At 47.4% G+C, this 9,415-nt stretch overlaps 1 protein-coding gene across 1 annotated transcript; it reads left to right on the plus strand.

Annotated features, from left to right (window-relative positions):
• Positions 1-1,433: 1,433 nt before the first annotated feature.
• On the plus strand, positions 1,434-9,016 carry EDN1 (endothelin 1). The gene is made up of 6 exons (XM_059399445.1): positions 1,434-1,506; positions 2,494-2,558; positions 4,130-4,298; positions 5,715-5,873; positions 6,023-6,136; positions 7,708-9,016. The coding sequence occupies exons 2-6, from the start codon at positions 2,495-2,497 to the stop codon at positions 7,808-7,810; spliced, it is 609 nt and encodes a 202-aa protein (XP_059255428.1). The 5' UTR covers positions 1,434-1,506; position 2,494; the 3' UTR covers positions 7,811-9,016.
• The last annotated feature ends 399 nt before the right edge of the window (positions 9,017-9,415 follow it).

The raw sequence follows: 9,415 nt of genomic DNA on the forward strand, positions 1-9,415 counted from the left end.
CATTTCCGGGGGGGGGCTTAGGACAGGTTGGTCCAGACTGTCTGTGACCAGGGTTTTGTCAGCGTTGCCAAGAGGTTAAAGAAGGGGTGAGCGGGATCCTAGGCCACGTTTCTCTCACTGCAGGGGTGTGGGGTGGGGGTTGGGGGGGAGAGCTTGGGACCTGTGAATGGGACATCAGTTCTTCTGGACTCTTTTTGTGCTCAATGGAGGAGGTCGGGACACACCAGCCAGAGCTGAGGGGGGCAAAGCTGGCTTCCAGCGGGAAGTCACCTCGTTTTAGGGCGAGCTAAGCCCTCCCCAGCCCCCAGGGCTGGGTTGAGGTAAGCCTATGAAGAGGCAGAAGGCCCAGGCAGAGTCCCCCGGGGACTGGGTGGAGGCCTGTTTGGTGTGGGTGTGGGAGGGAGGGTTCCTGCCTCTCCTTCAGCTCCAGCCCTTGCTATGGTGCTTTTTCCAGGGAACAGATCTCCTTATGCACCTGATTCCGCTACTGTTGCTGTCGCCCCCACTGGAACTTGCAGGGAAGGTCCAGGGACCCCAGGGTGCCCAGGTCCATAGGTTTGGTTCTAGGATGAAATCTGTCCCTTTGATTCTAGAGGTGAGGGGTAAGCAGGCCGGAGGAAGAAATGGTTTGAGGGGATCCTCCTGAGTATTGGAAATGGGTCCGCGTTTGACTACCCCCATCCCTCGCCCACCCTGGGGAGGGAACTGGAGTTAAACAAGGTGAGGAAATGCTGCAAGTGTCTATCTGATGGTGTCCCCAGGTGCTAGGTGTAGACTCGCCTTTTTCCTGCGCAGGGAGGATGCTCTGAGCTTCTCCCCTGGGCCTTACACTCGGCGCACCGCAAGAACTGTGGGAGCCTCGGAAACACGAGGCTACTGGAAAAAGTCAATGTCTTACCGTCCGTTTCGCCTGATAGCACGTTTCACACAGCACGTTCAACTCCACAGTGTTTGCCCACCGTCCCCACCCCGGACCTCAGGGGGCAGTTCAAGGGCAAAGAGACAGAAATGGCTTTGAAAATGGAAACGCACGATTAAATGGGAGCTATTATCCGATCTCCTCCTTCGGCCGGGCGGTGTCCTCCCTCCCAAAACCACCCTCACTTGGTAGCCACGTAACCCCGCACTAGAACACCCCTGCCCTGATTGAAGAAGCCGAGGGGGGAGAACCATTCAGAAGAGGCGTCCCTGCGCAGGGGGCAAGCGGCTGTTGTGAGGGGCACCCCTTCCTCATGGGAGGAGGCGCCCTTCCTTCCCGTTCTTCAGCTCGCATCTTGGGCTGCCTTCCTCCTGCTACCGGGCAGCCTGGGCTTTTCGGTTTTGTTCTCAGAAAACATCAGCCCCTGCAGCTCTTCATCGCCCCCTGGCGTTCCTCTCCCCCTAGGTCTTAAGATTAGAGCTACTGAACGCGGGTTGGGGGCGGAGGCCGTTTCGGGAAGGGGAAAGAGGGTGCGCACAGAAAAAAGTTTATAGGGGCTTCTACTCAGTGATATCGAAAGCATTGAGGTATGTGCCTGGAAGGGCTCTCTCTCTCTCTCTTTCTTTCTTTCTTTTTTTTTTTTTTTAAACGTCCTTTCCTTCATTGATCTTTTTTACTGTGCGCGCAAAGAGCTCTAGCAAAAAAGACTTGGGGGAGGGGGCTTGGAGTAAGAGACAAGTACCTCGATGTGCCAAAATTATCTGACCCCCAGTGAGTGTTGGGGGGGGGGAGTGAAGAGGGAGAGCGTTCCTCTGTTTGATCAACACTAAGAAATCGGAGACATAAAAGGAAAAACGAAGTGAACAACAATTAAAAAAAAAAAAATCCCCGCGCGCAACAATACAATCTATTTAAACTGTAGCTCATACTTTTCATACCAATGGTATGACTTTTCTGGAGTCCCTCTTCTGATTCTTGAACTCTGGGGCTGGCAGCTTGCAAAAGGGGAAGCAGACCCAAGCGCCGCACCGGCAGGTTTACCAAAGGTCTCTAATGGGTATTTTCTTGTTCTTAGCCCTGCCCCTGAATTGTCAGACGGCGGGCGTCTGCCTCTGAAGTTAGCAGTGATTTCCTTTAGAGCCTGGCCTTATCTCCGGCCGCACGTTGCCTGTTGGTGACTAATAACACAATAACATTGTCTGGGGCTGGAATAAAGTTGGAGCTGTTTACCCCCACTCTATAGGGGTTCAATATAAAAAGGCGGCGGAGAGCTGTCCAAGTCAGACGCGCTTCTGCAGCGGCGCTGGGGCGAGCGCGCACAGGGTCCTCGGTCCGCGCTGCTGTCCCCCACGCCACCGCCGCGTGCGCCCGCAGACCGCTCCCACTGCCGGCCCTCCTGGCAGAAACTTCTTTTTTCTCTCCGTTAAAGAGCACTTGGGCTGAAGGCTCACTTTGAGATCTGAACAACCAGAAGCTCTTTGAGGGACCCGAAGCTATTATTTTTCTTCGTTTTCCTTTGGGTTCAGTTGGGAGGGGAGGACTTTGATTCCCACTCCCTCCCCCCTTTTTTTCAGAATGGATTATTTCCCCATGATTTTCTCTCTGCTGTTTGTGGCTTTCCAAGGAGCTCCAGAAGCAGGTAGGCACGGCGACTTGCAAGTCTCTGAACGTTAATATCGTCTTGTCCTCCTCAATGTTTTTCTCGCTTCTGTTTTCCCACTTCTTTTTTATGACTGCAGCTCAGAGAGCAAGTGTCTGGGAATTATTGCTCAAAGCTACTTAAGTTTTCTAGTGGGGGAAAAAAATCCTCTATTGAAAACAATTTCTCCTATAACATTGGGATAACTTAGTGTTATTAATGCATAGAGTATTTTTTTTTTTTTTTTTTGGTTTTTAAAAATATAACTCAGGGAAAGTAAAGACAAGATATAATGTAGCCGAATGTATATTTGCAGTGTATGTGTCTGTACAGGGGTAATAGGACATAGAGGGACTTATAGATCTTATTTAAATCATGTTTTAATAGTGTGTGAATGTGTAAAATATTTAATTTCAGCTTGAAGCCAAGGAATTTTATTCAAGTCATTCAAGCAATGTATGAGCAGTAAAATCACCTGCATAACAGTCTGTTGAATAACCCTCAGGCGGTTTCAGGGTGAAGCAGATGTTTTCTTTAAAATTTGTCATTATTGACTTTAGGTTTCTTTTGGCAGGTTTTTGGCACCCAAAACACTGTGAGGGCTATTTTCAGTTTTATTCACCTGTTATGGGAGGGGAGCTAAGATAAATCTTGGCTGCCTGAGGATTTAGATAGTACGTGTATATCTGCCCGTTTCCCCCTTCTTAGGGTCAGTGCCCTTTTTTGTGTGGCTTTTCATGACCCTGACTAAAGAGAAAAGATGTCAAGGGAATGAAAATCCTGGAATGTGTCTGATCATTTGAAATGTACAAAATTGGGCAGATAAGCCGCATGGCTAACTTGTCAGTTAAGAGGCCATGCTGCGGTGGGGAAGGGGGACGCGGCGAGTCCCCCACATGCTGTCCTGCTCTGGGGATCCTGCATTCAAAATCCACAGAACCTTGATTAGGTCCCTGAGCTGCTGCTCAGTCTCACCCTAGGTCAACACTTTCTCTAGAGTTTACCACTTGCGATGAATATTGTAGAGCTGGTTTCTCTTCTTTCTCTCCAATCATCCCCTCAGAGCTCTTGAACTCCACCTAATTTCAAGGACTGTATATCACCTGGGCTCCTCCCTGCCCTCTACCAGGTGTGAAGTGGTGGATTCTCCCGTAAACTGCATGGGGAAGTGGCTCGGCACCTAGGAAGAGGCAGGTGGTTCACGTAACTTTAGCACTTTGGTCATCAACCAACTTTAAGCCACTGTCCTATGAAATTGGGCTGTCCTTTTAAATTCCATGCAGAAGCCACCCCAGATTTCTAACAGGCAGCATGGCCACACATTTCTCTGGGAGCTGGCCAGTCGGTCCTCTTTTCAGGTGGCTGTTCCCCCTGCCCGGGTGTAATCTCCCCAAAAGTGGATAAGCCAGTCGGGGTAAAGGTGAAGTCATGTTAAGGAGGGAGGGGAAAGATAAAGAGCCCTTTTTGCTCTGTGTTTCTTGTTGAAGGCGGGCTGCATGCTTCACAGGCTTTTATCTGCTCGGCCACATCCCAGGGGACGTGCCCTGCTGACCTGCTCTTTCTCTCCCTAGCGGTCTTGGGCGCGGAGCTCAGCACGGGCTTGGACAGCGGAGGGGAGAAGCCCGCCCCCAGTGCACCCTGGCGGGCCCGCCGGTCCAAGCGCTGCTCCTGCTCCTCCCTGATGGATAAAGAGTGCGTCTACTTCTGCCACCTCGACATCATCTGGGTCAACACTCCCGAGTGAGTCTCTAGAGGGCGTCGTCACCCTAGCTATTCCTTAACTCTGGCTCCTCTGGAGACTAGAGCCCAGGGACGCTAGTTGCTCTGGGAGGGGGGTCCTGGTTTGGATTCTGAAGGTAGCACTTCTGACAACATGAAGGTGCCTCGGGGGTGTGGGGACAGTGCTCCCCCATTCCTGAAAATACAGGGCGGGGTGGTTTTTTGAAACACAGGGGAGGGTCTTCTTGAGGCTCAAAGACGGGGGCAGCATAGATGGAAAAGGCTGATGGCCGGCAGTGCCCTGCCACACACTTCTGAGCGGGGATGTCTTTTGGTGGGATCCGCTTGGGTTTAGGGAATCAGCTGCTGTGGCCAGACGTGGGTTAGTCTAACCCGTGCTACTCCTGGGAGGTAGAAGCGATTGCACAGAGTCACCATCAGTCCCTTCATTTTACTTATAGAAAAGCACAGATCCAAGTTGTGGACATCACTTGTGCAAGAATGAGTTCAGGGCAGAGTCAGATCTGGAACAGAGGTGTCCTGACTCCTCTGTACTCTCCCTTTAGAAAAGCTCATTTCAAGACAGCAATGGCAAGGTCTGTAGATTTCCCTTCTGTCTCCAGAGCGAGGAAGAAAGCAGATTCCCCGTCCTCCTCCGTCCTGAAAATGGGCTCACCCATCGGACAGAGTTGTTAACCAAAACACGGCACACAGTGTCCTGCACGGGGCAACCAGTTGGTAAAGGATGTCCCCAAACCACACAAAATCAAATCAAACAAAAACCGCAAGGAGGTGATACTTCCGAGGAGAGGGCTTTATTCCTTTTAGGGGAGGCTCAAAAGGGACTCTTTGGAATTTACTGGGGAGCCTTCTGGAGAGGAGTCCTTCTATTAGTCATGGTTTCACAGTTGCAGGAGATGTGTGAAATCGGGGGTGAACCGTGCGTGCCGTAGTAGATCCCACCCCCCACCCCCAGGAGGCACTTTTGGCATTATCCTATGACTTGAATTGAAAATAGATTTTCAAAATCATGTGAGTCATGGTTTTGCATCGAAGTCCCTCCCCCGCAGTAGCTGTTAAGTAGATGGAAAGTCAGAAAAGGAAGAAAATAGGAAACAGACACCAAAGCAGAGATGTCATAATCTGAGACAAAAAACAAAGCTGCTTGTGTGGAGAAGAAACCGAAATTTGTTAAGAAGACAAATGAAATTCATTGAATTAGAAAACTGGTTTTCTCCTGGTGGGGTATACACACAGAAGGTCACTGATGGGCCCATGACCCTGACCACTGCCATTCTGGGCTCTCCTACATTGCATGGCTAGGAGCTGTGTGGGGAGCTCCTTGTGTCCCACTGCAATGAGTTTGTGCCATAGACTGCATCATTTCAAAGACTATTACTTCTGCTGATATCTTTTGTTCATCTTTTTTGTTAATAGGCACATTGTTCCCTATGGACTTGGAAGCCCTTCTAGGTCCAAACGATCCTTAAAGGATTTATTTACCACAAAGGCAACAGACCACAGGAAGAGATGTCAGTGTGCCAGCCAAAAAGACAAGAAGTGCTGGACTTTTTGCCAAGCGGGAAAAGAACTCAGGTGAGGCGAAACCCCTTTGCTTCCAGTTTTATGGCCTCCCGACCTTCCCGTCATGATGTCGTCTTTTTGTTTAAGAAAAATTAATAGAGACTTTGTGAGAGCTGAAGGTACCAATGCTGAAATGTTTTGCTCTATCTGTATTTTAACAGGGACCAAGACAGTGTGGAGAAGGGCTGGAATGACCCTAAGAAAGGCAAAGACTGTTTTGGGCTTGGAGAAAAGTGCGTTCATCAGCAGCTGGTGGCAGGAAGAAAAATGAAAAGGTAAGAGACTCCCAAGGACAGCTAGCCCCAGTCACCAGTGCCAATGGGCTGTTCCCCCGGGGTGTTCTCACCTTGATAGGAGAAAGGCTTAGAAGAAAAGAGCAAAGACTTTCAGAGTCTATAGATTAAAAAAGAGCAAAGGAATCCCTCTCAAATATTTTCGGAATGCAGACTTTTGCCCACTGTACCCTTGAATGATCTTAAGCACGTGCTACTCCGTCCAAAGCTAGATTTTCCCAACAAGATAGATCTACAGACACCTTGGTCATTTGGTCATCTATAGTCCTTGCTTTTCCAAGTCAACGCATTTGCCGCTTTCCTCGGGAAATTAACAATCCTTTCAGGGAAAGGGGTTTTTTGTGCTTATTTTCTTTTACTTCATTTTATTTTTAAGTCAGAGTCTCATGTATGATCAAGTTCTTCAAAAAGTAGCAGTTACTCCAGTGGCCAAAGGGGAAAAAATCAAGTCCTTAGGCAGGGAAGGTGAAAATTAGAGCACGCTGTTTGGGAAGGGTTATTTGTTTTTTTAAATAGAGAAGTACATTCCGTAGAGAGCCCATGTCATTCTGAAAAGCTCTCATCTCTTCTAGTCGAGCTGGGGTAGTGAAGAGATGGAGATTAGTGCACACTGTGGGGTTGTGATGGGCAGCTCTAGAGGGATGACCGTTCCAAGTCCAAAAGATTTTGGAATTCATAAGGGGGAGGGAGGAACTCTGCACTTAGAGCTGTCACATGTTCTACATTTCCCTACCCTGCTCCCTGGAAATTTTCCTAGAAATCCAGTGGCAAGAAGTTCTGTGATCAAAGTGTGCTGTGTTGCTTACTGTTAATGTGTGGGACGGGACATCCTGAGCTGTTTGGGATGTCTCGCCGGCCATTGTCGTTTCCATGTTTATAAGGTCTGGCCCCCGATGCTCCCCTCAGATCACAGGATTGCATAAGCCACAGTTCTGTAACTGACTTAGGAATTATTATTATTTTTGTATTTGTTTTGATTCTGTCAATGATTCAGTCACTCTTAGAGTTTCCTTTCTTTTTCTTCCCGAAGGAAAATATTAAACCTGTAAAAAATAGAGATCTATATTTTTTCATTGCTTTACACCGTTTGCTTTGGGCCTATCTATAGGCCTGCTCTCTTTTTGTTCCTTTCGCCCCAAGTTATCTTTAACTGCTCTTGTGTTTAAGAAGACATCCATGGCAACTTGAAACTCATGAGGAGGTAGTTTCTCCACAGAGTCATATGGTGATGGTAGTTGGGATGGGGCAACAGAGGAAAACAGAATATCTCCAGTTTACCTTAAAAATGTACTTTAAAATTGCATTGAATGCCCAATTATCTTCAGATATGACCGTCGCTCCACTCCCCCTCCCCGCATCCCCGGCATAAGTGGGGGCTGCCTTTTCACTTGAGGTTAACCAAGAGTAGCACGTTGTTGTGGTCAGTGGGGAAAGTTCAGGAACCAGACTTAGGTTTGTTTGTGCCAGATTCTAATTTTAGATGCTTCTTTTGCCCAGAAATGATTTTTTTTTTTTTTAAATAACATTTGTTTTCTCTTGTCCTGTTTTCATAGGTTGGACGCCATCAGCAACCGCATCAAAACAGCTTTTCGTGTCGCAAAGCTGAAGGCGGGGATCTACACAGAGAGGCAAGTGACCCACAACCGAGCACACTGATGGCAGGTCACCAGGGCCCGTGGCCGGCCCACCCGAAAGCTTTCTCCTCCGAGGAGGGAACCCTGTGGCTGATTCTGCACTCTCTCCCCATGGCTGGGATCAGAGCAACAGCATCCTCCCTGCTTTGACCGACCATTTCTTGCTCCAACTGGCAATGGACCAATGCCCTCGCTCTCAACATTCCAGGGAAGGTTAAGCAGTCCCCCAATGCATCTTCATTTGCCTCCATTGGTGATAACTGCTTTCGTCTCTCCTCGTTTGGGGTGACAAGAGACCACTGAGAAGGCAGAGAAACACATAGTGACTTGTGAATTCGGGTGTCACCATCCAGAGGGAGGACAGGAGATTCCACACATGGTGGAATTTCTGAAGAGGGTCTGAAGGGAGTGTTTGTGTCTCACTCAGGCGCCTGGCACATTTCAGGGAGAAACTCCAAAGTCCATGCAAAGATTTTCTAAGGAATGCACAAATTAAAAACACTCTCGAAGGACACTCAAGTTAAAAAAAAGAAAGAAAGAAAGAAAGAAAAAGACTTTTTTTTTTTCTTTTTAAATTCACAAAATGCAAAACTAAAAGATACTGCTACTACTGTAAATCAGGATGGGTTTGATGAATCTGAGTCTACCTCACCTCTATTGCACTCTGGTAGAAGTACTCCCCCCCCCCAAAAAAGAAGTACTTCCCCACCATTAACTATTGCCCCCCCGACCCCGCTTGGTCCCTTCCTGCCGTCCCCTTCCCCTGAACCTCTGTAGTCCATCTTGGCTTCATAGATATCTGGTCTACCCTGTCAGTAGTAGATGTAACATTTTCATGGTAATCTACTAGCTCTGATCCATAAGAAAAAAGATCCTTGAAAAAGAGGTTTTCCTAACCTTGATCCTTGGAAACACAATGGTCTAGGGTTGTTTATGAAAGACATTGCAAACTAAATATTCGGTTATGCTTTAAAGCAGTAAAATTATTTTCCTTTATGTAACTGGCTAATGGAAGAGGTTGGATTAAATTTTGATGTACTTATTTTTTTATAGATATTTATATTCAAAACAATTTATTCCTTATATTTACCATGTTAAATATACGTTTGGGCAGGCCATATTGGTCTATGTATTTTTTTTTAAATGTATTTCTGAATGAAATTGAGAAAATGCTTTGTTTTGCCTGTCAAGGTAATGACTTTAGAAAATAAATATTTTTTTCCCCTACTGTACTGATCTCAAATGATTTTTGAAATTCCCAAGAAGTGGGCCAAAGTGCTGAAAATTATGAAGGGAAATGATTAAAGTTGTTTTTCTGGGTGGCAATAAGAAGGAAAATAGTCTTGGCTAATCACAAAAGAACTTCATCTGGATCTTAAAAGTTGCCCTTAGATGACATTAAGGTACGAAAACAAAACAAAAACCCAGCTTTAATACCTCTGTCTCTCCCTGGATAGCAGGCTTCTGCTTCCTCTTCCCCCTGAAAACTCTCCAGGGGCTTGCTTCATGCATTAACTTTGCTTAGACTATGAGACAGGATCCCACGGTTAAAGCGGATGGTGTGGTGAGAGGTGCTTTCTCCACATCAACGGGCCGAAGGAAGCAGTGGCAAGATGAGTCCCCAAAA

This window comes from Mustela nigripes, chromosome 5, assembly GCF_022355385.1.
Source record: "Mustela nigripes isolate SB6536 chromosome 5, MUSNIG.SB6536, whole genome shotgun sequence".
Classification (NCBI taxonomy): domain Eukaryota; kingdom Metazoa; phylum Chordata; class Mammalia; order Carnivora; family Mustelidae; genus Mustela; species Mustela nigripes.